Source organism: Jaminaea rosea, assembly GCF_003144245.1.
Source record: "Jaminaea rosea strain MCA 5214 unplaced genomic scaffold BDZ90scaffold_1, whole genome shotgun sequence".
NCBI classification, from domain to species: Eukaryota; Fungi; Basidiomycota; class Exobasidiomycetes; order Microstromatales; genus Jaminaea; species Jaminaea rosea.
The window spans coordinates 2,772,734-2,799,161 of NW_020289975.1; the positions used below are offsets into that span (position 1 = coordinate 2,772,734).

Here is a 26,428-nt window from a genome sequence, read left to right on the forward strand (position 1 = left end):
AGCTGAGAAGATCTTTCGTCGAGGGTAATGCCACGGCGAAAGCGGCGTACCATGGACGTTGCCAAGCTCACGGTCCTCTGGTCGATCATCTCGGCGAAACAAGGATTGGAGTGGCACCGACGTCGTCCCATTGGCAGCGAGGCATCGCAGTGAAAAAGGCACTACGGAACTAACGGAGCTGTCCTTTCGCTGAAATGATTGGTGAGCGTACAGAAAGAAGGCGTTGTCAAAGAATGCGGTCGACATTTGTCTTGAGCGGGGGACGCGGCAAGGAGCACTTGAGAGCATCGTTTTTCTGGCAGCGCCTCGACGAGCCAATACGCGGATGTATCTAGCACGACATCAATTCAATTCGCCCCACCTTAGCCACGCTCAGCTCACGACTGTGGGACAATGTGCGCCAGCGAGCCGCCGCTTTGTTGACACAGCGGAGCTCAAAGGATAAAGCCTCGAGCTTCCTTTACACCCATTGCCCTTCCGGGCCCCGAGCTGACGGCGCTCTCGTACATGCTCGGGAAGCGTGAGAGTTTATCGCGAGCTTCGCACCTCAGCGTCATCGTGATGCCGTGGTCTTTCTTGTTCTTGTCAGTGCACTCTTCTCGGCGTCATCGGCATCGTCGCGGCAAGGAAGCGTCTCATTGCTGATGATGCTGACCGCCTGAGCGGCAGGCAAGGAGCGCTTCCTGCCTGCCGTGCCTGCCGTCCGTCAGCCTCGCAGCTTGAATCGCTTGCTGAGCTACGAAGTTCAAGACCTCGGTCTCGATGCGCATTGTGGACGGACCTCAGCCCAAAGCGTCTCGCTTGCTTGCTACTCTCAATGTTCACCTGACAGGAAGCTCGTACCCACGGGAGACGGCGGCGAGGCTCTTGCGGGCTATTTCCCCATTCTCCTCCTTCTCTACATTCCGCTCGGGTCAAAAAGTCTCAGCCTAGCGCTCTGCCGGGCCATCCTTATCGAGCGTCGAAGAGAGACTCAGGAACAAGTCGCCTACCAGATCGACTGCGCCTGCATAATACACGAGGGAGCGAGCGAGCGAGTGATGAAAGCTTGGCCTTGCCCTTTGTGTGGCGGTGTTGACTCGTCGGACGTGGAGGTTGGCTCTCACGCGGGCGCCACGATTATGGGCGTACTTTGGTGAACTTCCGCCGATCTCACGGCGGGCAATGCAGTGCCTCGGCATCCTTTCTGAGACGCCATAGCGGAGTTCATTCTGACATCGCAGCTCCGATAGGCGGCCACATTCATCATCAGCATCGACGAGGACGGGCGACGGGGAGCATTCACGGCGAGCATACGCTTGATTACGGGCGTTTAATGCGCAAGTTAAGGGTTGCTACGATGCTCGCGATGCTCGCGATGCTTACGAATTTCCCCCACCTGCGCCGCATGTCCCTTCGCACCGTGTGTACCTGAGGTTAAAGGCTGCTCAGCGGGCGGCGCGGCCGCCGGGAAGAAAGACATGCGAAAGGGAGAGGGGAGGGGGGCACGCAGCAGCATCAAAGCAACCCCGCGACGACGGCGGCAGCAAGGCGGCCAGAGTTGCTGCTACGAGTGTAACTTGGCCATCTTCGGAATCCTGAAGCCGGTCTGCATCTGTAGAGCAAGTCGACGGATGCCAACGAGATCGAGGTCTGAAGACGTCCGGACGCTGCATGCCGGAGGCCACCATTGGAAACCATTCTGTCTTTTTTGCACGCACGAACTCGCACCAGACCTTGCACACGATACTCTTTCTTGCCCCTTCGCCTCGCCTGCGAAGTCTTCGTCAGTCTTCGTCATCTCCTCGCACTCATCCGCGCTCCGGTCTGACGAGGCGACATCCAGTGTCGTGTGCGCCAGCGCGAGCGGGCGTCTTTTACATCCCTTTTGCTCCGCGGGCGGGCGCCCCGCTTCTGCTCCTCTTGCTCCTCCGGGCCTAACTTCGTAGCGAATCAGGGGGGACCGCTCAAGCTGGCTCCCTGTCTGTGCTCGCCAATCAAGCTTCGCTTCAAAGACGACTGACGTCGATACGGGTCCAGTGCCGCGCGGAGTATAGACATAGCACGGCGTCCCACGAAGACGACGTCCCGCAACGTCCCAATCGTAGGTTTGGATCGCGCACGACAAGCAGCCGTGGAGCCTGCGCCAAACTTGGAATCAAAGGAAAGCGAGCGATACGTTGCTCGGTGATCTATTGAGACTTTTCGCTTAGTAGGTCGGGCACCGCTCCATCTGCGCTTCGTCTGTGCATCAAGTAGGAGGGGGGAAAGGTGTCTCGCGAGGCTCGGTCGTTCACTCATCGTCGTCATCACCAGACGTCTGCTGCTGCTATCGTCTTCACCGCCACACATCGAGACTCACGGCGACGCCTCTCTACATCGTTGGCCGTCTTTCAGCCGCCGTTTCCGACGCCCGGTCTGGACGTTGCAAGCAGCGCAGACGCCCACTGCTTGCATCTTGCATACAGGCCGCCATCTGCCCACTCTACCGAAAGGGCACTAAAAGTCAGCAAAGCAGCAGCGGATCGCACCCGCGCTTGCCTCATTTCAAGCCGGGAGTTCCGACCAGAGCAAGAACAGGGCAACCCAATTCCGAACGCTCTGGCTGTACAGGCCAGCACCCCACGTCGTACACACTTGCGTCCTCTGCCTTCTGTGCGCTCTGTAGGTGGCAAGGAGGTAGGAGAACCGGGAGACTGAGGACAGAGGCGACGATCTCTCGCATCCCGCTTGCAAAAATAACTCCCGCACGACCAGTCGAGGCGAGGATTCAGGGACACGACTCGTCTCAACTCAAACATACCCCGACAAGACAAGAGGCGGGCAGGGACGAGAGGAGAAGGCCCGGGCCTAGCGCCTCTCACACGTCAAAGTTGAGACTCACACTCCCCGGCGCAAGATCACTTCGGTATCTAACATAGAGCAGCCTTCGTTTGCGATCTAAGCCAGCCAGGACCCTAGCTCTCGCAGCGCCGCACGCCATCCCCCTTACTCCCCGCCTTCTGCTCTTCCTTTCTTTACTACCTCTTCTTACACACCAAGCTTCTTTTCGCCGTCATTGTCGAGAGCTTTTCGACGTTCACTTTTCGACGCCGCCCAGACCCCCTATTTACGCTTCGCACGCTTCCTTTCAAGCTCCTCGAAGCTACTCACAACGCCCTTTCGCGCTAGGCCGGCCGTCCCCCCCCGCGCGCCACCCTCCCCCGATATTCACGCCGCCACGACCACTACCCCGCTGTCAAGCAGCTCAAATACTCACTCGAATGCCCCTGGAGATTCAGCCGCAATAACGTCTAGCTTTCTCGACCATGTCGTATCGAGGGGGTCACGAAGAGGAGGATCGCGAACAGCGTCATCAGCAACACCAGCACCCAGCCATCCGCCTGCCGCGACTGCAGATCATGGACGAAGGCAGCAACGCCTCGATGTCTCACCGCCATCGTAGTACTTCGGGCGGAAGCCAATCCGGAATGGCCGCCTTTGCACCATGGTCTCCCGGTTCTGAGCATCCCTCTGCTGCTTCCGGAGGAAGCCAGAGCGGCATCTCATCGCCGACGACGTCCTTGCCACCGTTGCACGGCCCAAGCAGGTCGCAGCCATTCTCCGCCTCGACGAGCCCCAAATTTCCTCTTCTTCCTGCTCCTACACGGCGTTCGACTATGATGGAGGGCTCTCTACCCCCGCTGTCTGCTACCATGTCGTCCTCGGCTTCTCTCGGCGCCGGAGCATCGCGCATCAGGTCAAGCTCAGGGTCAGCGGCGCATCTCCTCAATCGCTCGCCTATGCTCCCATCGTACAGCCATTCGACCGCCCCTCAGCACCCTCCTGCAGCTCCCTCAATGTCGTACTCGACTTCTCCCTCGACGAGCGCCGCAACACCAAGGGGCATGCCTACGGCTGCTGCCTTCTCACCGCCCGAAACCGCCGCCATCGAGCGTAAGCCAGCCAAGGCGCACGTCTCCTCAGCCTGCCTCAACTGCAAGCGTGCTCACCTTGCCTGCGACGCCGAGCGACCCTGCCGTAGGTGTACCAAACTGGGCAAGACGGCGACGTGTGTCGACGTGCAGCACAAGAAACGTGGCAGGCCCAGGCTCAAGGACCGTGAAATGCCGCCTGCATCTTCAGCTAGTCAGGACCCCATAGCTGGGCCGGCTGGATGGTCGCCGGCTCACGCCGAGGGATCGATGCCTCCCAGTGCATCCTTGTATCATCCCAGCAGCACGCCGCAAGGCTGGGGACAAGCCGGCCATCACGATGCCGCACGACCCCGAAGCTACACCGCGGCGGCTCCCATGTCATCTTATCCACCCTCATCGTACCGCTCACCACCCTCATCATTGCACTCTGCCTACGGCCCGCCGCAACCGCAACCGCAACCGCAACGTCGGGGCGAGCGGACGATCGCTACACTCCTTTGCGGCACGGACCTCGTTGCAGCGCATGTCTCGTACGAGTCGCAAACGATCTTTGGTCTTCCGCCCGACCAAGTACGTCAGCGATCAGCCGTGGAGCTCGTCCACCCTGCCGACCACCAGCGCTTTGAGGCGGCGTGGGCTCGCCTGGTCCACCCAGTCGAGATTGCGCCCGTCGAATTTCCTGCGCTTGGGGAAGAGATTATGCGCAGCGAACCGACTCGGTTGCTGGAGCCTGCCCGTGGTACCATCTTTGTCGAGGAGACGATTCGTATGCGTCTGGCTGGCAACTTGTGGGCGCCGTGCTCCGTACGCTTCTACCTTGGTGGGGCCTTTGGGCTCGACTTGTACCGGCCCGAGACCAAGGACCGTGCATTCATCGTCACTTCCATCTATCCGTTGGCCGCCGGCGAGTTGGCTACCGCCTCAACATCATCGTCCTCATCGGCGTCGACATCGCACCACCCCAACTTCGAGATGCTGCGCTCTGTTGAGTTCCCACCTACCTCGCACTGGTCTCAGTCCACCTTTAAGACTCCCTCGACTAACCCATCGCCGTACATGCAGCACAGCACCTCGATGCCTTCGTGGTCGGAGCGTAGCTGGGGTGGCGAGCGAGCGTGGGATGATGCGCAGCCACCTCCTCTGGCTCGCCGGACAAGCATCAAACGTGGGATGCCCGCCGACTTTGACCATCACGAGCAACTCCCGGCTAGACGTCCAAGCTACATCTCGGCGCACTCCGATGTCCGACCTCGACTCGCAGCTCTGAATATTTCGGCGCCCGACCGCGATACCACGCAAGTGCTCGCAACGACGCCGTCGCCTGTCGAGCGCGGTGCGATGCCGCCGCCACCTGCAGGTGGTCCCTCTCCCAGATCGGCTGCCAATGGCAGGAGCGCAATGGCAGACGTCCATCATCCCTTCTCTTCCTTTCCGTCGTCCGCCTCCTTTGCCCATGACATTCCTCATCACCAGCGTCCAGCGGGCAGCTCCAACGTCAATACAAACGGGAGCCTGCGCCATCCCCCCCTCTCCAACGCACGGGATCTTGCCTCCGCTACTAGCAGCAGTCCTAGCAGGCTCCCACCTACCCCTTCTTCAACTCCCGCCGCCTCCACGCATGGTGCGAGGGGACTCGCAGCCGTCGCAGCCACCAAGAGCAGAGTTACCACAGGCTCTGCACCCGCTGCCGCTACGACAACTGTAGGCGGAGGAGGTGGGAGCGTGGGCGCGCTGGCTTGCTGAGCATGCGTGACACCACCAAACTCGCAACATCATACCCCACAGGCCCGCCGCCGCGCATACACGAAGGCGAGCCCAGCACCCGGAACCACGTCATCGCCGCAAGCAACAAAGCCGAACAGGAGCGCGGCTGGTCCACAATCCTCTCCGAGCTACTCTCGTTTCACGCCGCTCATCCAGTCTCATCGTTCTATCCTTTCCAGTTTTTGTCGCTGTTGTATCGTCTCAGCCCTCTCGCACGTCAGGTCCGTGATGCTACAAATACGTAATAGCATCTCCATCGCCACCAGCTCTCTAATCATACTGTTCTCATGAGTCCATTCCTCTCAGCATCTCATCCTCACGAGTCCATGATTCTCAGCATCTCCTCTACCTGCAGCACCTTCTCGCGCTCCTTGCCCGCCTCCTTTCCCCTCCGTCTCTCCTCGACGTCCAATCGCTGCCACGCTGTCCAGTCTACGATCTGCTTGCCCTCGCGTGTTCTTGCCGTACGGATCGTTTCGGGGACTTGCGACTCGCTCAGCGAGCCTGTCAACCCAGCTGCAGAGGTCGCGCTGCTGTGGTCTTCGAGAATGGCATCCGCGACCGAGTAGGCATCATGCATTGTTGAGGCAATCACGCCTACCGGGCCGCGCGCCAGCCAGCCGGAGACGTACACCTTGCCGTTGAGGCCGGTGACGCGCCCGGCGTTGTTGGGCACGATTCCGCGTGATGGGTCCCATGGTATTGTGAGAGCTGAGGAGGAGGTGGTGGTGGAAGAGGGGGAGGGCGACTCCATCGCTGCGCCGAGGGGAGCACCCTTGTATCCTACACTGGATACCACGAGATCTGCTCTTGTTTCGAAGGTCGAGCTGGGCAGGGAGCGGGTGGGTGACGTCGAGCCGGAGGGGAGGGTCGCTGCACCCTGATGGCTGCCTCCTTCTTGTGGCGCAGACGTCGGCTCGTTGCCCCACACGGCTCCAGACGGTCCGCCCGTAGCTTGTGCCGCTGTGGCTGCTCCACTCAGACCAAGCGCAGTGGCCGTCCATTGTATCTTTTCGAGTCGTGGCGTTCCAGCCTCTGACCCAAGGAAAGCAGCCGGTGCTCGAAAGAAGTTGACTCCCCACCTCTTGTCTGCCTCGCCCGGCTTCGTCTTGCTCCCCTTGGCAAGCAAGCTCAGTAACCTCTTCTTGACCCTCGCCTGCCCAGCAGCATGCGCAGCTTCTTCCTTGTCCGCCTCACTCAGCTCTTCCCCCTTGACCTTTTGCCTTTGCTCCTCTTCCTGCTCCGCCACACCCTTCTCCGCCTGAGCAATGAGTTGTGGGTCGACCCCCTCGAAGCCAACGCCGGGGAGGGCGAGCATCTCGCGCAGCTCCTTGTTCGTGAATGCTGCTTGTGCAGGGCCTCGTCGAGCATTTATGTCTACGTGACTGATTCGACTCGATGATAGGTAGCTCAACACGCTCTCTGGCACATCAGAGTGGGCCAGCTCGTCCCTTGCTGCGGGCGTGGAGGGGTGCGAGGCACGGAGCACGATGCGGGCGACATCGAGCGCGACGTTCCCCGCGCCAATGATGCTCATGTCTCGCATAGATTCGGAGAGAGCGACTCGCCGCCAAGGCTCCTTGGCCAGTATCTCCTCATCGTGCGCCGCAGGATGGCCGTTATACCAGTTCACGAAATCGAGGGCGGAGTGCACGTTGAGCACCTCGCCTGGCGCTGAGCCTGGTATGCCGAGCATACGCGAGTGGGAGCAGCCATATGAGAGGAGCAGATGGGTGTAATTTTGCGCGAGGTCGGAGAGAGGGATGTGTAGGGCGTGCGGGTATTGATAGCCAGTTGCTGGGGTCGAGGACGATGACGCAGTTGATGTGGGTGAGTGGGGCGCTGTCACGTTGACATTACCGAAGAAGGAGAAGCGTGGATCGCTGGCCACCTCTGCGAATCGATTCTCGACGTTCTTGACCTCCAAGTGATCGGGAGCCACCCCCCACCTCACGAGGCCATTGGGCACGGGCAGGCGCTCGTACATGTGGACGAGAACATCTTGGCGGGCCTTGAGAGAGGAGAGGACGCGAGCTGCTGAGTAGAAGCCCGAGGGACCAGAGCCTATGATGGCTAGGCGTAGGGGAGGGACAATGGCATGCCGCGGGACGGAGGGGGAGACCATGCCCGCCAGCCGCTCATCAAATGATTGTAGGAAGGAGTCAAAGGATCCGTAGCCGGCCGGCCGGGAGCTGCCTGTATGCCGCCGCCTTTTGCGCTCAGTCCGCCTTTTGCCGCCAGTCCGCTCGTCTGTCCGCGTTCGAGGAGCCCCGAGGGCGAGATTTCCTTTCTCTCCACCCTCTTTCAGTCGCATACATTCTCAAGAGAGCGCCTGGACCAACGAGTGGGGCCAGCAAGCCATGCCTATCCGGCCTTATGTCTGTGCGTTGGAAGCGTGGCGTAGAGGGCGCTGATGGAGGGGCTTTTGCTGACTCGCATCGTTGATCCCTTTGCAGCCCTCGTTGGCGGGTTCGCAAAGTACCTGACCAACGTGCACTCGAGCTCATGCAATGTCATTGGCTTGGAGCGCTTTACGGAGCTTCTGGCTGACGAGGAGCGCAAGAAGGACGGGCGTGGTGTCTTGACATGTGAGAGTGAGCGGTGAGCTGATACGCTGGCGCAGGACGGCTGACCAATACCGCTCCATCCTCGCTGCTCAGACGCCAATCACATCTCCGTCATGGACGACCCTGGCGTCTTTGGCTGTATGCCCTGGTGGACATTTCAGCGACCAGACACAACGCGATGGACTTTGGGAGCGTCTGATATCTTGTTCACCAATCGGTACGTTCGCTACCTATCCCCCTCTCCTCGTCCTCCGCTCACCTTGTCCCTCGTCCGCGCAGCCTCTTCAACCACCTCTTCAACCGGGGACAAGTGATTTCAACGGACAGAGGGCGCGGCATCTTCCAACCGGCACTGGACCGCGCCATCGCTAAGCTGGAGGAAGGGCAATGGGTCCACCTCTTCCCCGAAGGGTACGTCAACCTCTCGAGGACAATGGTGCTCAGACGGTTCAAGTGGGGAATGAGCAGATTGTTGCTGGAGAGTCAGCAGAGGCCGAGAGTCGTGCCGATTTGGATTGAGGGTGAGATGCGCGCGAAAGTCGAGGACATGCGTTGCTTGCGCTCATTCTACGTGCCTCCTCTCGCTAGGCTTCGACCAAATGATGCCCGACCCCCGTGGCTTCCCTAGCTTCCTGCCACGCCCCTTTGCTAAGCTCACCATTCACTTTGGCGAGCCCATCGACCGAATAGGCTCGGCTCTCGACACAATGCTGGACACCCTGCGTTGCAAGCACTCGCTGAATCCAAGGGGATGGGAGAAGGAGCAGGAGCTCGTCTCGGCCAAGCAGCCTAGCGATGTGCAGCGCGAGGAGGCTCCCTCAATACCTATCCCTCCGCCTTCGACTTTTCCTAGTGTTCCGACGCCAGACCCAGCGGTGATGGGCTGGGCGCCTCCTCCTCCTGACTCTCGAGCCGCCCAGGCGCAGCAGGCGACTTTGGACGACGAATCTGCAGCTATGGAGGCCCGAAGTCGCCTTGTTGAGGTGTTGCGTCGCGAGCTGGCTTGGTTGGGCGTGAGGAGTAGGAGGTTGAGGGGCGAGAAGGAGGGAGAAGTGGGCAGGCTGGTGCATAGCTTAGTGCCTGATGGGAGCGATAGATGACTTGCTGCGGACGTTCTTGCTAATATACACGATAGAGTCTTCGCATGTCGAGGTGGTCATGAGAGGCCTGCCCATGGATCCTCGAGGGAAGAGGGGTCGAAGAAGCCCTGCGAGGCGTGAGAACTCTTCGTCAGTCCATGCTGCGTTCCCCTCGAGAGCTTTTTCAGACTCACCTGAGCAGGCTTATCCGGACCTATCGTCGCACCTCCTCTGCCACCACCACCTTGATGTCCCCCTCTGCCTCTGCCTCGACCACCATCCCCTCCAGCGCCTCCCCGGCCACCTCGCTGTGCGAACTTGCCTCCGCCCCTCCCTCGCCCTCGATCTGATCCTGCCGCGATGCCTCCGCGTCCTCTGCCTCTGCTCTTGTCACCACCTCCCCCTCTTCCTCCTCGAGGCGCAGCGTTGGCGTTGTTGCTCCCGCTGCCGCCCGCTGAGCTGAAGCCAGCAAAGGAGGACGGCAGGCCAAAGGATGCAAAATCGGGCTGCTGATCGTTGTTGCCGCTCGTCATGGTCAGCTGATAGCCAGGTAAATCCTGCGGCTCAGGGCGATGGATCTTGGACCTTTGAGACGAGGATAGCAGCGGCGGGCGCTCGCTTTGACTCGCGGATGACGGGCGTTGAGTTGGTCTCGTTTCGCACGCAGCACGAGATGAGTTGAGTTGCTCGCACGGAGGCTTCAGAGCGGAGAGACGGGCGAGACGCAGAGCGGACGGGCGCAGCGGCCAGGCGGGCGGCCAGGCGGGCGGCGGCAGCTTGCTTGCCTGCCTGCGAAACGAGGCGAGTTGACGAGACGGAGGAACGGACGAGCGGACGAGCGGACGAGCGACAACGACGAGCAGCGCCTGCCAGGGCCCGGTACCTCTGAGCGATTCCTGCGTGAGCGTGTTACTCTTCCCATTCCTACCACATCGAGCAGCACGCTAGCATCCTCGGACCGCCGCCTGTTCACATCGGCCCGGCTCTCGTCCTGCGATCTCCTCACCTCATCACCTGCCGGACTGGCCCTCGAACCTCTCCCAGTGTCGCCGCCGTCCTCCTCCGTTCGACGTTGCTCCCAAGACAAGCAGCCGGTCAGGCACCACGATCAGGCCGTAACGACGACACGACGACGACGACGCCGATTACCGAGAGGACAGCGACAGCGATCCAGAGCGTCGCGACTAGCCAGCGCCGCTTCTGCCTTTACCCTTCATCCTCGCACAGCTGCGACGATAGCCTCGCGACGACAGCCTCGCGACGACAGCGTCAAAGCACGTAGCATCGTCGATTCGACGCCAACGTAGACTGGCACCCGTCTAGCGCCCACCACGCAGAAGTCCTTGCTTCCCACCGCGGCTTGCACCCGCGATGATGTCTGCACAGGAGAGGGACGAGGTGCAAAATCAGCTCGACAACGACGTCGATGCTCTGAACAGTACATCCAGTGCAGTCTCTACTACTGAGGATCCCTCTACTAGCGCTCTCTCAGCTTCTGCACCTGCTCGCGGCCTGGTGAGCGTGCCAGAGGACGAGCAGCTGCATGGACGTCACTTCAGCGACCCATCGCAGAGACCATCGAGTAGACAGCAGCAGCAGCAGCAGCAGCAGCAGCAGCAACAACACCAACACCAACGCGAAAACTCACTCGTGGAAACGGATGATCGGCCGTCACGCAGCCCAGTCGCTGCACCTGTCAATCGACCTCGCATGTCTCAAGAGCCAGACGTCTTTACGAGTGGTGGAAGCGGTGCCAATGTCCTCTCGCCATCCGCATCCTCTTCATCCTCGTACGATGCTCAGGCGCCAAGAACACCAAGCACGAGCGGTAGTCTCGTCCACCCGTCGAGTCATGTTCGGCGCGTACCATCAGATTCGTCCAATAAGGCTCTCCCGGTCACGCCTGGACAAAATCAGGCGGCTCCTCACTCGAGGGCTTCGCCCGCACCTCCTCACAACCTCGAGCAGATGTCGCTGCCCCTCAATGGCAACAGTCAACCTCCAGCCTCTTCGTCAGCTGCCTTTGGAGGACTTCACTCTCCGAGCGCTGTACCACCTCAGCACATCCCACGACCAGTTGCCAAGATGTCGTCAGAGGAGCGCATGCACATGGCCACGCCCATCTCAACGCGCGGGCTGAGCCAATTTGAGAGCCCCTTGTCGCCGCCAGATGCTGATCCCGGTCGTACATTGGCAGAGAGCAACCGCTCCAGTATCGACGACATTCGACGGATGCACGCGCAGAGGGCAGCGGCAACGGGGCAATCACCAGAGGCTGCGTTCGCGCAGCCCCACCCTGTCAATCGAGAAAACGATCCTCCTCGCCCGTCTAGCGTTTTGGAGACGAGGTCAGCGCGCTTTGAAGCGGCGGCGGCGCAGAGATACCGCGCAGACAGGCCGCGCTCGAGTGGAATGGCCATGGATGCGTTTGCGGGGGCCAACGGTACAGCAGCAGCACCGCGATCAGCGTCGAGCAGTCACGCGCAACCTCAGCAGCGCCAGCAGCCAAGTACGTCGGGCAGCGAGCATCCCTCTACAGGCAGTAGTCGGAGGGAAAAGGAGCGCGAGAGGTCAGAGCGGGAACGTCGTTCGCGCAGGACGCTGGGCGACTATGCGCTTGGCAAGACGCTCGGCGCTGGTAGCATGGGCAAGGTGAAGCTGGCAGTCAAGATGGGGACCGGTGAAAAGGTGGCCATCAAGATCATACCGCGACACACTTCGGTGGGCGCAGCTCAACATCCCAAGCCGGACAATGAGGGCAAGATGCCTCCTCCTGCGACGGCGTCGTTCCTCGCCAAGGCGGCAGCCAAGGACCAGTCGAAGGAGGTGAGGACCATCCGCGAGGGCAGCTTGCAGATCTTGCTGCACCACCCGTACGTTTGCGGGATGCGCGAGATGATCATCCACCCTAATCATTACTACATGGTCTTTGAGTACATCGACGGCGGGCAGATGCTCGATTATATCATTTCTCACGGCCGCTTGCGGGAGAGGGCTGCAAGGAAGTTTGCTAGGCAGATTGGTAGCGCTCTGGAGTACTGCCATCGCAACAGCATCGTTCACCGCGACCTCAAGATTGAGAACATTCTCATCTCCAAGACGGGCAACATCAAGATCATCGACTTTGGGTTGAGCAATTTGTTCTCGCCCCACTCCCACCTCGCGACGTTCTGCGGGTCGCTCTACTTTGCTGCGCCGGAGCTGCTCAACGCCAAAGTCTACACGGGACCCGAAGTCGACGTGTGGTCGTTTGGGATTGTGTTGTACGTGCTCGTGTGCGGCAAGGTGCCCTTTGACGATCAGAGCATGCCCGCCCTACACGCCAAGATCAAGCGCGGCCACGTCGAGTATCCGGCCTGGCTGAGTGGCGAGTGCAAGCACATCCTGTCGCGCATGCTGGTCACCAACCCGGCGCAACGAGCGACTCTGCCCGAGATTCTCTCACACTCGTGGATGACAAAGGGGTACGATGGGGCGCCGAATGCTCACTTGCCAGAGAGAAAGGCACTCCGTGCTGGTCAGCTAGACCCGGAGGTGGTCAAGGGCATGACGGGTTTCGAGTTTGGCACTCCCGACGAGATTGAGCTGCGTCTCACCGAGGTGTTGACGAGCGAGGTTTACCAGGCGGTGCTGTCGGCATGGGACGCAAAGCACTCGCCCGATGCAAGTCAGGCCGACGTTAATGCGTTGGGTCGAGCTACGACGCGTGGTAGTCAAGACTCGCGCAGCAAGACGGGATCGAGGCGGTTCAGCGGCATCGACTTTTACCGCAAGAAGATTAGCGTCTTTGGCAACCGGGACGACTCGGGGAGTAGCGGTACGCTCAATGGCTCGCTCAATGGGTCGACGGTGCCGACGTGGCCTGGCGCAGGCAAGGAGCCCTTGGATCCCACTCGCGGCTTCCACCCGCTGATCTCCATCTACTATCTGGTGCAGGAGAAGATGGATCGCGAGCGTCTGTACGGGCACTCCTTTTTTGCATCATCCCACGCCTCGCTCCTTGCTCAGCAGCGACCGCCGCCGTCCGCGTCGGCCGGTGGATTTGGCACCTCCTCGATGCCTACGACGGCGGACATTCCACAGGAGGTGCTGCGCGTCCCGGAGCCCTCTCGCCCATCGCATCGAGGCGACTTTGCCAGCAAAGAGATGCCCACTCCACCCGCGAGCGCTACGCTTGCCTCCCCCCTACCGGCCTCGCCTACGCCCGTCTTTGAGTCGCGCGAGAAGAGCAAGCCGCTGCCGAATATGGCTGGTCCACCGAGGGCAAGGGCGAATGGCGATGAGGTGGAGCAGGCTTTGCGGGAGAAGGGAGGGGCATCCTCCATGGCGCCTAGCGCCTTTTCACCGCCTGAGCCTAGTGAAGGCCCACGTCGCTCCGTCAGTCTTTCGATGCGCAAGCCCAGAACGGCAGGCGGCGGCGGCGTGCCAGCAGATCAGGACGCTAGGGCGCCATTGAGCGGAGCTACGGCGGGCGGTACGCTGCGAGCCTCGCGAAAGAGCTCATCGCCTGAGAATCGTCGAAGCATGCACGTCGTCGAGGCGCCGAGCACGCCTTCGTCGGCTGCTACTTCTCCTGCTGCGGGATCCTCACTTGTGCGGCGTTTCGGCTCGCTACTGGGCAGGTCGCCGTCGAGTGGTGGTGGCGGCGGCGGCGGTGATGCGGAGAGACGGAGAACCGCGAGGATGTCGACGGGTCAGATGACGGCCCCTTCAACCATCTCAAGACGATCTGGTGCTGGCGGATTGGGAGGGGGTGTCAATGAATCGGCGGAGCGTCTCAATGCTCTGGCCCTCGAGGAGCAGCCGGAGGACAAGGCGCAGGAGAAGCCTCTGCCTGCTCCTGGCATTTCCACTTCGCCGTCGGGCGCTACCGTCAAGAGATCGGGCACGGTGCAAGGCTTGTCCAACCCTGCGCGAGAGCACGGCGCGCGCGAGCATGGGGCGCGCGAGCATGGTGGCAGTCCAGGATCGCCGAGGCGCACGAATGATGCGCCGCTCACTGCGCAGCACAGTACGATGAGCAGGCTCATGGGCGGTCAGATGTCCCCATCGAGCGGGCGCTCGCCACGTCGCCCGGCTACCATGCTCATCCCTACGTCGGCGCAAGAGAGCAGCAATGGCGGCGTGGGCGGCGTGGGCGGCGCGGGCGCAGCGAGTGGCGGCGGTACCTACGAAGACTATGGCGGCTGGCAAGGCCCTCCTCCCTCCGAGGCACAAGCGAACTGGCTCTCAGCAGATGCCGCTGCGGCCGCAGCGGCAGCAAGTAACGCGGGCGGTACCACATCTCCGTCCTTTGGGTGGCGCTCTCCCTCCCAGCCAGGTGCAGCTCTCACTGCCAAGCCAGTCTTTCTCAAGGGTCTCTTTTCTGTTCAGACTACAAGCACCAAGCCGCGCACGATCATCATTGCCGACCTGGTGCGCGTCCTCGATCGCATCGGCGTGCAGTACCGCGAGATCAGGGGCGGGTACGAGTGCGTACACCTGCCGAGCATCGACTTTGAGAGGGGGCAGGGAAATGCGAGGATCCCGATCGAGCAGCAGCAACAGGCGGCAGCAGCTGCGGCGGCCTCGAGCCCGGCGCAGTCTCCTGACGAGGCGGCTATGAGTCCAAGCAGCGAGAAGGCCCCGCAGCCGAGGAGAAAGCAGAGCCGCATCTCCGTCCTCTCGGGCATCATGGGAAACAGCGGGGAAAAGCACGCGCGTAGGGAGAGCATCTCGCAAGCCTCCTCTTCGGGAGATCCAGCTGCGCCTGCTCACGGTAGCATGTCGCCACGCCAATCGCCAGAGGCACTGCAGGCGGCGGGGGCAACGCGAAGTCGTGCCAGCTCGCTGATGCTGGGCGACTCGCGCGATGAGCCCGGTGAGGCGGCGCCGAGCGACGATCAAGGGGTGGAGAATGGCTCTGGCGTGGTGGGAGGCAACAGCACCATCGCTGCAAAGCGCAAGTCACGACAACGCACCGATTCGTTGGGCGCACCGGCTTTCTTTGCTGCCGCCACACCGGCTGCGATTCCCAATTCGCCCTCGAAACCTCAACCGCCCATCCCGACCGCGTCGACGGACGCTGCGACGACAACCAACGACGCGACCTACAGTAGTGCGGCTGGGTCGGGGAGCGGGAGCAATGGCCTTCCCCTCTCTACGGAGCTGATTGTGCGATTCGAGGTCTTCATTGTGAAGGTGCCGCTGCTGCTCGGCGTGAACGGCCTGCAATTTAGGCGCGTGTCGGGAAACCCGTGGCAGTACCAGATGTTGGCGAAGCGGGTGTTGCAGGAGTTGAAGCTGTGAGCGCGCGGCGAGGCCGCACTGCGGAGCGGTGCCGGGGGTTAGACGATGAGGTGCGGCGGTCCTTGCGCGGCGGTCAATCTTCGGTGTGGGGTCGCTTCAAGTCACGAACGAACTGCTACATGGTCACTCTTCTTCTCGCTCTACACTCTTCTTTTCGTTCCCTTCAGCATGCGGGCTGAACGCAAGCGAGTTGTGCTGTAATCGATTTCTATTTTCCAGACGCGCACAGGCTGCGTACGCATTGACTGGCCGAAGCTAGCGGCATGATGCTCACCTGATCGATCACGAGGAGCAAAGAGTGCTTGTGACGTTGTACAGTGACTGCTTCTCACTGGTGTCATCACAAAGCGCCCACTGGTCTCGTTGTGGTGGGAAATGGTCTGCAGATGTACACCAGCGCGAGGGCACGTCGGGTGGGCAAGAGTGGCTACTGCCTCGGGAGGACCGTAGCAGGTGGATCGCCGTCGCTGCGCTGCTGGGCTGACAGCCGACGAGGCGAGCGGTTCTTGCGCCGAGCCCTCACGGCAGTCGCTCCCTCAAGTAATCGACGAGCCCAGCGAGCGATTCTTGCTGAGCCGTACCATCCTCCATCGCCCGCTCTCTCCTTCTCCTCGCCGCAATCTCCACCGCCTCGATTTCAGCTTTGATGCCTTGCGCGAGCATCTGCGTGAGTTGCAGCCTGTGCGGGCAATGACGAGGTTGTCAGTGTGCCGCCGCGGAGGTACGGTCGCAGGACTACTGACTTAATCCTGCTTGGCATCTCGTTCGCAGCGCTGAGCATGTCGTTTGCCTTTTTTCGATCCGCTGGCGAGAGGGGCTGCGTGGGCAGCTCGAGGCTGAGGAGCGCGGGTCAGGCGTGGGTCGTTGTGTGGCCGCAGCTGCGGGCCGCCTCACCTGCTGACATCGGCCATGGAGATGCCTACGAGCTGAAACGATACCGCACTTGGTAGGGAGCGACGATAGAGCTCCGAGATGTCCATGCCATACGGGTCAGCATCGACGAGTGTGAAGATGGGAAGGCTGGTCGCGGGTGGATCAGCCTCTCGTGCTCGACGCGTGGTGGGGCTGCAACGCGTGCTCACCCGGGCTTCTCCTCGCACAACCTCGTCAGAAACTCGCGACTGGCGAGGTCTGGATACCCTCTACCCGTCATGATAATGCCCTTCGACGCGGTACTGTCGGCGAAGCGACATTCCAAGAGCGTACGAAAGACTGCCTCTTTTTCCACGACGAGGATCCACTGCGCCTGCGTCTCGACGCCCTCGAGTACATCGACATCCGGCACACTCGTCGCTCTCGCAGGCGAGAGGTGCAGCGAAGCTTGCGGCTCGAGTATGTCCGCCGCCGCAGCCTGTGCTGTGGTGAACGTCAAGTGCAGCGTCCCACACCCAGCCAACAGTCCCTTGGGGGCGGCCACGATGCCTGTAGCTGAGCGTCTCACGCCTAAACGCGCGACTACACTGTCCACGATGCGGTCAACGACGGCCTGCTTGCCGAAGAGGGACGGGGAGCGATAGTAGACGTCGCGTTTGGTGACTAGCTGGTTGGTGAGCAGAGCGCAGGACATTTCTTCGAGGACGCGAAGTAGTTGAGCGAGCCGGCGGGTGCTTGTGCTGGAGCGACTGGGGAAGAGCTGGGTACGCGAGGTGCTGGCGTCGTCGCTGCGGGCGCTGCGGGTGAGGGAGAAGCGGGCGACGCGTGGGCGGGTGCATGGACGCTGAGAAGGCGTGTCGACGTGTGGAGAGGCGAGTGCTGCGTCGATGCGCAGCTGCCTGAGGTCGTCGAGGAAAGAGGTCACTGCAGATTGGATTGCTTGCTGTACGGTTGCGCGTCTGGCGTGTGGGTACGATGCGTGAGCTGGCGGCGTCGTCCCTTTTCCCCCAGGCCTACTCACTGCTGCGCAAGCCTCGCTCGATGTGCGAGTGCGTTTTGACTTGGCAATGGCGCGAGTGCATTCTGACTTGGCAATGGCGCGAGTGCATTCTGAATTGGCAATGGTGTTCGCGGCTCACCGGCCTCGGCGCCCAGATCTGCTGCCGAGGGTACGCTGCTCGCATTGCTCTCCTCGACGGTCGGGATGGCATCCTCCTCCTCCTCGTCGCTCATCTGAGAAGGCGGGACCTGATGCTGCCCCTGCTCCTCTTCCTCGTCACTGAAGCGCAGATCGTCATACTGAGCCAACGCACTGCTCGAGGCGTACTGACCCTGGCTAGGCCACGCTGGCCATATCTGCGACTCTGGCAAGTCGATGTCCATGCTACGAGGAGGCGAGAATGACAAGGAAAGGTGGTGGGAGGCGTCAGGCCAGCCTGTATGCCCCCTGCGCGTCAGCCAGGAACGGCGGGCCGCCGCGAAATCGAAGCAAATGAATGCGGCCACGTCTGGGTATCGATTCGGTATTTACAAGTCCACGCGCCGCCTCACGCCGCCATTGCCACCACAGCAAAGCTCAATGCGCTCCCCGCTGCGAGCCCGATTGTCAACCAAAAGCTCAAGATGGCCCCCGCCGAAGCGCGCTGCGTGTCCTCCATCTCACCGTCCTCTGCAGCGCACACAAATATGCTCGTGGACAGCAGGCCGTTGCTGAGTCCAAACGCCACGACGCACGCGAAGAAGAACCAGTCCGGCAGGCCGCCGCCACCCTTGCCGAAGTTGCAAGCCAGGAACGCGGGCACGAAGGCTGTTCGAGCAAGAACGGCGACGGCGATGATCTTGGGGTTGGAAAGGAGCGGGCCAGTGATGGAGGGCAGGGTTCGCCCCGCCACGTCGCTGAGATTGAAGGCGAGAAGGTGCCAGGCGATGAAGACGAGCGGCGGAGTATCTCCGTGCGAGATAACCCTGGCGGTCAAGGCTGGATAGACGCTCAGAGTGACGACGTAGATGTAGAAGACGGAGAGCGAGAGGAGGGCGACCTTGCGCTGCACGTCGAGTAAGTCGCGCCGGCTGCTCCCCTGCGCGTGCACCGCATGAGCGACCGTAGCCGCTTCGTACCCGCCGTACGTGCGACGAAAGCGCTGCGTGCGAACGAGCCACGCGAACGCAGCGAGGACCAAAGCCATAAAGGCGGTAGCGAAGGCGAACAAGGCGGTAGCCGCGCCTGAGGGGTCAGCTCGCTGCACCCTGTATGCCGCTGCGAGTTGGACAGCCGCTATGATGGCGCCTACGACTCCCTGTCCCGAGAGCATGAGCCCCATTGCCTGACCGCCAAAGATGGAGCATAGCGCCACGACGGCGTTCTGCAGGTAGGCGGCACTCCCTGCAATGAAGGCGACGCCGGCGAGAAGGGCGTAGTATGCCGCCGAGGTCGCCACGCGAGTTGTGATGGAGAAGAGAAGCAAGCCCGCCAGAACCGTGGAGGCAGAGATGAAGATGCGGCGGGGAGGAGTCGTCTGTGCGCGCAAATAGCAGTCAGTATCGAGGGTCTCACGCGCGGAGCCACCCGGACAGCATACCTTGGTGAGGGACACGGTCGCATGAGCGCCCAGCGAGATGGACGAGACGTTGTAGACGAGGAGGACCCAGCTCAAGAAGCCCTCCGAGCGCGAATGGTCCGCTGCGAAGAGTGTGCGGTAGTACTCGGTGGGCGTCACGAGGGTATTGCTGCGAGGGAGTCAGCTTAGGCAATGGTACGCTTGGCCCTCGCACGCTCTCACAATGGCAAAAGGATAGCTGCGCCCAAGAGCGCAAAGACGGTGAGCAGAGCCCAATTCGGCGTGTCGTCCCGCTGCGGAGGCTCCTCATCGCTCACAACCGCTTCCTCGTCGTCTTGGTCGTGCTGCTTCAGCGGCTGATACAATCCGCTCCTCCCCGATCCACCGCCAGAAAGAGCCCTTCGCGAGTAGTGATTCGGAATGTGGTACGTGTGATGGTTCAGCTCTGGCGTCGGAGAAGGCACTCGGGTGCTCTGCTGCGACGACGACGACGGCCCCTCGTCCTCCGGAGATCGCAGCGAGGTAGGCATGGTGGTGGACGAGGTGGAGTCGATGAATGAGGAAAGCGGGGAGGGGAGGCCACATTCCTGGGAGCATGTGTGGATCGTGGCGTGAATCATCACTATATGTACCAAATGGTTCGACCCCGACGGCTGTCATTGGTAATTTGATCAAAGTAATGACACCTGCTTGGTGCTATGGTCCAGTGGTAAGGACTATTGGTTTTGATTACGTAATCACACTGTTCCAATCAGCCCCGGTTCGAATCCGGGTAGCACCTCTTGTTTTTGCAACCTGGTGATCTGCTACTATTGTTTGCGCGTCGCCGTCCCAAGAAGATCACACGGGCGACTCAGCCAGCTCATCGTGCTGCGGGCAGAGTCGAGGCTCGCCAACTGAACGCGTGGTAGGCCGAGTAGGTGGCAGGGTCAAAGGTCCCTGGTCAAGCGGTATTGCGTGAGAAGGCAAGAAGGTGTCGTGGAGAAACGAAGCGGGAGGTGATGATAGTGCTACAGCGATTGCCTGCTGATGCATCATCAGACGGGGTCCGCGTCGATTCAAGCCGCATCGTCGTCGCTCTCGACCTAATCTCGTCGTTTGCGCTTTCTCCACTCCTGCCTACCTCGTTGAAGGTGATCTCATCTCCGCTCAGCAGCAGCAGCAGCACCAGCCGAATTTGATGCCGATGTGATCAGCGTTTGCGGGGAGAAGCCCTCCGCAATCTCGTCGCCAGCAGTCTAGCTACCTCTGAGGCCCAGAAGCTTAGTGAAGCTTGATGTGACTGGCCGGGCGTACTGCGTGCGATTTGCGCGCAGCATCCGCACTGCCCGACGATGCCACTCATAGGACTGTCAGCAGACGATACACACCCGCACGGTACATACTCAGTCAGGACTCCCTCGACAAGACCGGTGCAAGGCGATCCCTTGCTCGCTCATTGCCATCGCGCCCTCGTGAGCCCAACAGCACTCCCATCGACGCAATATGGCCTTACCTTACTCGGATCTACCTCCTTCTCCGATGCTCACTTCGATACTCGATGATCTCAGACCATTCGTTCGACTCGCTCGTCGGCTCAACGATGTTCGGGGACTCGTATTGCCGAGGCCTGCCTGGCGAACATTCTTCAACGAGCAGCTCAATCACATCGCTGACCCACCCTCCCCTCCGGCCCCCCGATGTGCCCGTAGAATCACAGGTCGATGCTCATCCACCACGGCTGGCAGCATACAACCACGCGGCCGACTTGCTGCTGCGGCCCTCCTAATCAACGCAAAAAGCCCCTTCGCTGCGCAGCGCTTCAAGTCGGTCCCAATGCCCAGCTCAAACTCTGAGCGCAGTGGCTTAGCAAGGGGGGCAGTGTCACCACTTCGATGCTGTGGTGCAGTCAGAGGCGGCAATGCAATCACTACATCGTCTTCAGCTACACAAGTGCTCTACACTAGCAAACATGCGGTCTCCTTCTCAACTGCAGTCACCTAGAAAGTCTCCTTGCCACGGCGAGAAGGCGTGCTCACCACTGCCCTTGGAGCTGCGATGAGCCATCACTGACAATGAGCAGAGGGAAGGGAAAACTCGACGCGGTGGCGCTGGTGATTAGCGTCGCGGGCATGCGGGCAATGCGTCAAATACGCACGATTTGATATTGCTACGGCGTGTGCACGCGAGCGAGGTTGAGGATGACCTGCGCAGAGGTGGAGAGCCCGAGTCTTTGCGTTGAAGTGCAGGGACAACACAGGCACAGCTCCGATGCACTCAAGCATGGCCTCAGGGATGTTGCGGCGACTGCGCTGAAGAGGGAGCGGGAGACGGTCGTTCCGCCTGGGAAAGTGATCCATGGTACGCGGTGGCTCAGAACAGGGCGGCGTAAGTTGGCCGGAGAGCCCCGGAGAGGTGCGAGGTCGTGCTGTCGCGGCACCATGCTGGGAAAGTGTCTGCGCTGCGAGTACGCCGCCCATGAATGGTCATCATAGATGCAGCGTCAATGGACTCGTAGAGGGGAAGATGGGCAATGAGACTGAGATGCTTGCGAAGTCATCGGACAAGCACAATTCGAAGCAATTGATAATGATGATAATGATGATGGTAATGGAGTAGAAGAGGCGCTTGGCGCGAAGAAAAAGCAAACAGAGTACGGCAGCGAGTCTACCTCCCTCTCGTCGGGCGTCATCTCCCCACGAGGTACCCGCTTGGCAGCTGTGTTTTCTCGCCACTGCTGCTTGAGCCTCTCCTCCTTCTCCGCTGCCGTCATGCCGAGGAGCCTCTTGCCAGGCATCTTGGCGCGATTGATGTCGGAGGGAGGCTGTCTCGACCCACTCACGAGCGGGAGAGTACTCGTCGGGGACGAGGGCAGGGCCGAAGACTCGCCAGTCGTTCGCGATTGGCTGGGCGAGTTGGCTTCCCTCCTGATTCTCCTTCTTGACGGTGCTGCTGTGGGTAGGCCGGGCAGAGGCCAGGTCGTCGACACTTTCTTGCTTGACGCTCTCATCTTCATCGTGAAGGTCTGTGATGGAAAGATGGAGGCGAGTAGATCGTCCATTGCCTTTTGTTGCATCTCAACGCCTTAGTGATTGGACTCGGAGAGCCGTGTCCAGGCAGCACGGGCGAGCAGCGGCGTGGCCAGCTTGCCCTTTCTTGACTTGCGACTGATGATTATCTGCAGGATATCCCTCGCCGTCCAGGCCTCGCAGGTTGGTCCGTTGCCGTCGTTGAGAGGGAGCGAGTGGTGACATTGAGGCGAGTTTGAGGGAGAAGGTACGCTGGCACGAGGAAGGAAGGTGTAGGCGAGTGGTCGGGGCTTGTCCCGTTGTCGAGACCTACACGTACTACTGGGTACTCCCTCGAATACTACGCTGGGCGCACCCTGCTCCCACTAGCAGCCGCGAGCGCTTTCTTCTCTGCGCTCCTTTTGACGAAACTCCTGTCATCAATCTCCCTTTTCTTGGCCCTTTTTTCCTCCTCCGTCATACCTCCTCGCCTCTCGTACGCCCTCGTTGGCCCACCAGCCATCCTCCTGGCCCTCGCCAGGCGCCTCTGCACATTGGCGCGTTGAGCCTTCGCCTCTTTCGTCCAGCCAGACAAATCGGCGTTCACACGGTTGCGCAGAGGCACAGCGCTCGGCGGGGCAATCTCCGAATCCTCCTCCTCATCATCATCCTCATCTTCATCCTCCCAGTCAGCCTCCTCCCCAACGGCGCCGCCATTCCTCTCCTGTTGCTGCTGCTGCTTCTGCTGCTTCTGCTGCTGCTGCTGCTCCTCCTCCATCTCGGCCTCAGCCAGGAGGGCCCTCTTCTTCCCCCAAGGCATCTGCGCCCAGCGCAGCTTCTTGATCCTCGTGTTGACTTCGGGATCTTCGTGCTCAACATCCGTCCAAGGCCTCTTGTTGATCGCCAAGAAGCCCATGGAGTCGTGCGGCGAGATTCGATCGCCCCGGCCGCGGCTGTTGAGATGTGCAGGCGCAAGAGCGGGGCGACCAGTGGCGGCCGACGACGAAGAGGAGGAGGAGCTGGAAGGGCCAGCAGCACGGGAAACTGACGATGGACGAGGAGCGGCGGCCGACGACGAAGAGGGGGAGGAGGAGGAGGAGGAGGAGGAGGGCGAGGAGGAGGGCGAGGAGGAGGGCGAGGAGGAGGAGGAGGAGGAGGAGGAGGAGGGCGAGGAGGAGGCCACAGAGGGACCTACGATGGGCAGGAACGAGGACGAGCCAGCGGCGAGGGTGGACGGGCCCGAAACGGCCAGCGATGAGGAAGAGGAGCGGGAGGCGGCGGCAGTCTTCCAGTCCGACGGTCCTGCAGCGGCCAGGATCGGCGGGGAGGAGGGCGAATCGTCGATCAGGTGCGCCAGAGTGATCCTGATCTCCGTGGTGAACTGCGTGGTCTTGACAACGGGCTCGCCGAGGAATTGTCGCTGGACGAAGGATGGCCGCGAGGCTGGACGACGCTGCAGGTCGAGGTGAGTCAGCGAGGATGGTTTGTACTCGCGATCGCATCGCGCATGCTCACCTTGCCAATCGTGTGCTCTGTTGGGCGGGCGTGAGGCGCTTGTTCTCGAACAGATTGTACCTCTTCGTCTCCGGGGCCATTGCGGGACCAAGGTGATCTACCTCGCGACGGGCTTTGCCGATCGTTTTGATTCCCAGAGCCTCTTCTTCCTTGAGAGCTTCTCCGGGTCCTCATCTTCCCCATTCTCATCGCACCATGGCCTCTTCCTGAGCATCTTGAAGGCCAAGGGGTTCGACGGCGACCACTCGTCCGAGGGACCGCTCGAGCTAGGTCCGGCGCGTGGTGCAGGGGCGGCAGCGCGGAGGGTCGAAGATCCCGCTGCGGTCGAGGAGGAGGACGATGAGGAGGCGGAGGCGGAAAGACCGGCGACGAGCGAGAATGACGACGACGAGGGGCCAGGCTTGGCAGAGGAGACGGCGCTGGACGAGCGTGAGGCGCCGAATGTAGACGAGGCGGCGGAGCGGGCGGCAGGCAGGGTCGAAGGTCCCGCGACGGCCAGGATCGGCGACGGGGAGGGCAAATCGTCGGGCAGGGCGTGCGCCATGGTGATCCTCATGGTCTTGCAGAACTCCTTGCTGCTGACGACGGGCTCGCCGATGACCCTCCTCTGGACGAAGGACGACCTCGAGGCCGGGCGACGCTGCGACGACACGGGTGAGTGGTCAGCGAAGAGCGTCTCGAGGCGTAGAGCCGCGTCTCGCTCACCTTCCCAACCGTAAATTCCGTTGGGTGGTACTGGAGGTCCTTTGTGGCAAAGACCTGGTATCTGTGCGTCTCCAGCGCCATCGCGAAGCCAAGCGAGTACGTCCCACGACGAGCTTCGCCGATGACCATTTGGTGCATCAGCTCGCCCTCTCGCTTCACCCCAGACATCCTCCTATGGACCCATCGAATCAGCTTGCCCTCGCTGCTGCTGCTGCTGCCGCTGCCTCTCCCTCTCCTCTGTTTCGGCCTCACGGAGCAGGGCCACCCTTTCTCCATCGGGCGACTGGATCCACCGCAGCTTCTTCGCCCGCAAGTCCATATCCGAGTCCGGGTAGTCCATGTCCGTCCATGGCCTCTTCTTGATCGCCAAGAAGCTCATGGGGTCGTCCAGCGAGAGGCGTTTGCGCGCTGCCAGGAGCTTGGACGAGGAAGCAGCGGGGGCGACAGGCTGCAGCGTTGAGGGTCCGGCGATGGCTGAGGATGATGACGACGAGGTAGAGGGCGATGGGCGGGGAGCGGCGGCGAGGGCAATTCTTGAGCGTAGCGCGATGGCTGATGATGAGGACGAGGCGGACGGGCCAGCGGCGGCCAGGACGGAGGAGGAGGAGGCGGCGGCGGTGACAGGAGATGAGGAGGAGGTCGAGGGACCAGCGGCGGCGACGGCGGAGACGGGGGCGGACGGGGGCGCCACCTCCAGGATCGGCGAGGACGGGGGCGAATCCGAGAGAGGGTGCGACAACATAATCCTCATGGTCTTGAGCAATTGTGTTGTGGAGAGGATGGGCTCTCCAAGCACTGTCCTCGAAACGAAGGACGAACCCACGGCAGGGCGGCGCTGTGCGGGCGATGAAGAGCGGTGAGTGAGGACAGCATCAAGTCGCAGCGTCGAGTCTGACTTACCTTACCAAGCGTATGCTCAGACAGGTCGTACGTCTGACCCTCGGTCGCCATGAACTGGTGCCTGTGGGTCTCCGGGGCCATGGCGTAGCCAAGATGGTGCACTTGGCGGCGGGACTCGCCGATGACCATCTGGTGCATCAGCTCGCCTTTGCGCCTCGCCGGGTCGCTTGCCATCTCCAAGTACTCTTGCACCGTGCGAGCCTCAAACATGGCGCCCCGCCTTGGCATCGCCGAAGATGTAAAGGATCATGGCCGTGGGCCGAGCGTGCGAGAAGATGGCGGCAGCCAGAAACGAGGAGGCGACGGCGACGGCGGCAGGCGATGATGATGAGGAGGAGGAGGAGGAGGAGGAGGGCCAGCGGCGGGCGAGAATGACGACAACGAGAGAGCGGCTGCAGGCTTGGGAAGGGCGGCAGGCAGGGTGGATGGTCCCGCAACAGCCAAGATCGGTGACGGGGGGGGCGTGTCGGCGATCGGATGCGACCATAGGATCCTCATCGTCTTCTTGAATTCCCTGGTCGTCTTGATGGGCTCGCCGATGACCCTCCTCTGGACGATAGATGAGGTCGAAGCGGAGCGACGCTGCGTGGGTAGAAGTGAGTCAGCCAGGACGCTCTCGAACCGTAGAGCCGTGTCTTGCTCACCTTGCCGACGCTGTCTTGCGTTGGGCGGTATTGGAGGTTGGGCTCCGTGAAGAACTGGTACCTCTTGATCTCCGGAGCCATCGCAACCGCGTTGTGAAGCGTCCCTCGGCGGGACTCGCCAATCACCATTTGGTGCATCAGCTCGCCATGGCGCTTGGCCGGGTCGCTCGCCATCTCGAGGTAGTCTTGCACCGTGCGAGCTTCGAACTTGGCGCCTCCCTTCGCATCGCCGAAGACGTAGAGAATCATGGCCGTGGGTCGAGCGTTTGAGAAGAGATAGACTGCGCGGGCGAAGGGTTGCTAGAGGTCAGCTGCCGGACTCTCAAGACACAGGCGCAAGGATGGCTGCTACTCACGGAAGCTCCTCATGTCGTCACAAAAACCATCACGCCCCACCAACACGAAGCCGTCGGCGTCGGTAATCTCCTTGACCGAGGGCTCCCACACGACGTGCGACACCTTGCCCGTCCTCGAGTCTTGCTGCAACCCCGCCGTCGCCTTGCCCGCGCGCTAGTGGTGCTTCCAGATGAGCGAAGCGACGTCCTTCAGCCGACCACCATCGCTACCGTTCTCCGCAAATACGTGCCATAGCTCTTCAAGCGCGTTGAGGATCTCTCGGCTCCAGTCGTATTTTTTGGAACCGAGCTGCTCC

The 26,428-nt window shown here is 61.4% G+C and overlaps 10 protein-coding genes across 10 annotated transcripts; 3 read left to right on the forward strand and 7 right to left on the reverse strand.

Annotated features, from left to right (window-relative positions):
* Positions 1 to 3,033: 3,033 nt before the first annotated feature.
* Positions 3,034 to 5,935, forward strand: BDZ90DRAFT_32715 (hypothetical protein). Its single transcript, XM_025509498.1, has one exon. The coding sequence runs from the start codon at positions 3,288 to 3,290 to the stop codon at positions 5,637 to 5,639; it is 2,352 nt and encodes a 783-aa protein (XP_025365672.1). The 5' UTR covers positions 3,034 to 3,287; the 3' UTR covers positions 5,640 to 5,935.
* BDZ90DRAFT_230056 (nucleotide-binding domain-containing protein) lies at positions 5,681 to 7,822 on the reverse strand. The gene has a single exon (XM_025505324.1). The coding sequence runs from the start codon at positions 7,783 to 7,785 to the stop codon at positions 5,977 to 5,979; it is 1,809 nt and encodes a 602-aa protein (XP_025365673.1). The 5' UTR covers positions 7,786 to 7,822; the 3' UTR covers positions 5,681 to 5,976.
* A 132-nt stretch (positions 7,823 to 7,954) lies between these two features.
* BDZ90DRAFT_230057 (hypothetical protein) lies at positions 7,955 to 9,621 on the forward strand. The gene is made up of 6 exons (XM_025505325.1): positions 7,955 to 8,042; positions 8,117 to 8,248; positions 8,321 to 8,444; positions 8,507 to 8,748; positions 8,816 to 9,436; positions 9,503 to 9,621. Exons 1-5 carry the CDS (start codon positions 8,021 to 8,023, stop codon positions 9,325 to 9,327), a joined length of 1,032 nt encoding a protein of 343 aa, XP_025365674.1. The 5' UTR covers positions 7,955 to 8,020; the 3' UTR covers positions 9,328 to 9,436; positions 9,503 to 9,621.
* Positions 9,384 to 9,839, reverse strand: BDZ90DRAFT_258104 (hypothetical protein; the record flags this gene model as incomplete). The annotated part of the gene is made up of 2 exons (XM_025508034.1): positions 9,384 to 9,434; positions 9,501 to 9,839. 2 exons carry the CDS (start codon positions 9,837 to 9,839, stop codon positions 9,384 to 9,386), a joined length of 390 nt encoding a protein of 129 aa, XP_025365675.1.
* Positions 9,840 to 10,214: 375 nt separating this feature from the next.
* BDZ90DRAFT_230059 (Pkinase-domain-containing protein) lies at positions 10,215 to 15,819 on the forward strand. Its single transcript, XM_025505326.1, has one exon. It carries the CDS (start codon positions 10,681 to 10,683, stop codon positions 15,592 to 15,594), a length of 4,914 nt encoding a protein of 1,637 aa, XP_025365676.1. The 5' UTR covers positions 10,215 to 10,680; the 3' UTR covers positions 15,595 to 15,819.
* A 205-nt stretch (positions 15,820 to 16,024) lies between these two features.
* Positions 16,025 to 17,932, reverse strand: BDZ90DRAFT_32749 (DNA topoisomerase IV, alpha subunit). The gene is made up of 5 exons (XM_025509499.1): positions 17,489 to 17,932; positions 16,677 to 17,426; positions 16,489 to 16,614; positions 16,338 to 16,430; positions 16,025 to 16,273 (listed from the first exon to the last, which is right to left on the reverse strand). The coding sequence occupies exons 1-5, from the start codon at positions 17,848 to 17,850 to the stop codon at positions 16,114 to 16,116; spliced, it is 1,491 nt and encodes a 496-aa protein (XP_025365677.1). The 5' UTR covers positions 17,851 to 17,932; the 3' UTR covers positions 16,025 to 16,113.
* Positions 17,885 to 19,619, reverse strand: BDZ90DRAFT_32754 (hypothetical protein). Its single transcript, XM_025509500.1, has 3 exons — positions 19,248 to 19,619; positions 19,047 to 19,194; positions 17,885 to 18,983 (listed from the first exon to the last, which is right to left on the reverse strand). Exons 1-3 carry the CDS (start codon positions 19,553 to 19,555, stop codon positions 18,015 to 18,017), a joined length of 1,425 nt encoding a protein of 474 aa, XP_025365678.1. The 5' UTR covers positions 19,556 to 19,619; the 3' UTR covers positions 17,885 to 18,014.
* Positions 19,620 to 22,226: 2,607 nt separating this feature from the next.
* On the reverse strand, positions 22,227 to 24,110 carry BDZ90DRAFT_34376 (hypothetical protein). The gene is made up of 3 exons (XM_025509509.1): positions 23,528 to 24,110; positions 23,149 to 23,465; positions 22,227 to 23,031 (listed from the first exon to the last, which is right to left on the reverse strand). The coding sequence occupies exons 1-3, from the start codon at positions 23,714 to 23,716 to the stop codon at positions 22,374 to 22,376; spliced, it is 1,164 nt and encodes a 387-aa protein (XP_025365679.1). The 5' UTR covers positions 23,717 to 24,110; the 3' UTR covers positions 22,227 to 22,373.
* On the reverse strand, positions 23,974 to 25,834 carry BDZ90DRAFT_33909 (hypothetical protein). The gene is made up of 4 exons (XM_025509507.1): positions 25,777 to 25,834; positions 25,133 to 25,714; positions 24,233 to 25,067; positions 23,974 to 24,167 (listed from the first exon to the last, which is right to left on the reverse strand). The coding sequence occupies exons 2-3, from the start codon at positions 25,358 to 25,360 to the stop codon at positions 24,405 to 24,407; spliced, it is 891 nt and encodes a 296-aa protein (XP_025365680.1). The 5' UTR covers positions 25,361 to 25,714; positions 25,777 to 25,834; the 3' UTR covers positions 23,974 to 24,167; positions 24,233 to 24,404.
* Positions 24,911 to 26,233, reverse strand: BDZ90DRAFT_33948 (hypothetical protein). The gene is made up of 4 exons (XM_025509508.1): positions 26,133 to 26,233; positions 25,777 to 26,057; positions 25,133 to 25,714; positions 24,911 to 25,067 (listed from the first exon to the last, which is right to left on the reverse strand). Exons 1-3 carry the CDS (start codon positions 26,143 to 26,145, stop codon positions 25,379 to 25,381), a joined length of 630 nt encoding a protein of 209 aa, XP_025365681.1. The 5' UTR covers positions 26,146 to 26,233; the 3' UTR covers positions 24,911 to 25,067; positions 25,133 to 25,378.
* Between the last annotated feature and the right edge of the window lie 195 nt (positions 26,234 to 26,428).

Coding starts and splice junctions, on each gene's coding strand:
- BDZ90DRAFT_32715 (XM_025509498.1), top strand. CDS start 3,288: ATGTCGTATCGAGGGGGTCACGAAGAGGAGGATCGCGAACAGCGTCAT.
- BDZ90DRAFT_230056 (XM_025505324.1), bottom strand. CDS start 7,785: ATGGTCTCCCCCTCCGTCCCGCGGCATGCCATTGTCCCTCCCCTACGC.
- BDZ90DRAFT_230057 (XM_025505325.1), top strand. CDS start 8,021: ATGCCTATCCGGCCTTATGTCT. Junction 8,249..8,320: donor CGGGCGTGGTGTCTTGACAT/GTGAGAGTGAGC, acceptor CTCGCTGCTCAG/ACGCCAATCACATCTCCGTC. Junction 8,445..8,506: donor GATATCTTGTTCACCAATCG/GTACGTTCGCTA, acceptor TCGTCCGCGCAG/CCTCTTCAACCACCTCTTCA.
- BDZ90DRAFT_230059 (XM_025505326.1), top strand. CDS start 10,681: ATGTCTGCACAGGAGAGGGACGAGGTGCAAAATCAGCTCGACAACGAC.
- BDZ90DRAFT_32749 (XM_025509499.1), bottom strand. CDS start 17,850: ATGGACATCGACTTGCCAGAGTCGCAGATATGGCCAGCGTGGCCTAGC. Junction 16,615..16,676: donor TTGTGCGAGGAGAAGCCCGG/GTGAGCACGCGT, acceptor ACCCGCGACCAG/CCTTCCCATCTTCACACTCG. Junction 16,431..16,488: donor TCCATGGCCGATGTCAGCAG/GTGAGGCGGCCC, acceptor CGCGCTCCTCAG/CCTCGAGCTGCCCACGCAGC.
- BDZ90DRAFT_32754 (XM_025509500.1), bottom strand. CDS start 19,555: ATGCCTACCTCGCTGCGATCTCCGGAGGACGAGGGGCCGTCGTCGTCG. Junction 19,195..19,247: donor GCAGCTATCCTTTTGCCATT/GTGAGAGCGTGC, acceptor ACTCCCTCGCAG/CAATACCCTCGTGACGCCCA. Junction 18,984..19,046: donor CGACCGTGTCCCTCACCAAG/GTATGCTGTCCG, acceptor TTGCGCGCACAG/ACGACTCCTCCCCGCCGCAT.
- BDZ90DRAFT_34376 (XM_025509509.1), bottom strand. CDS start 23,716: ATGAGAATGGGGAAGATGAGGACCCGGAGAAGCTCTCAAGGAAGAAGA. Junction 23,466..23,527: donor CAGAGCACACGATTGGCAAG/GTGAGCATGCGC, acceptor CTCGACCTGCAG/CGTCGTCCAGCCTCGCGGCC. Junction 23,032..23,148: donor TCCTCCTCCTCCTCCTCCTC/GCCCTCCTCCTC, acceptor TGGCCCTTCCAG/CTCCTCCTCCTCTTCGTCGT.
- BDZ90DRAFT_33909 (XM_025509507.1), bottom strand. CDS start 25,360: ATGCCAAGGCGGGGCGCCATGTTTGAGGCTCGCACGGTGCAAGAGTAC. Junction 25,068..25,132: donor CTGAGCATACGCTTGGTAAG/GTAAGTCAGACT, acceptor TCGCCCGCACAG/CGCCGCCCTGCCGTGGGTTC.
- BDZ90DRAFT_33948 (XM_025509508.1), bottom strand. Junction 25,715..25,776: donor CGCAAGACAGCGTCGGCAAG/GTGAGCAAGACA, acceptor CTACCCACGCAG/CGTCGCTCCGCTTCGACCTC.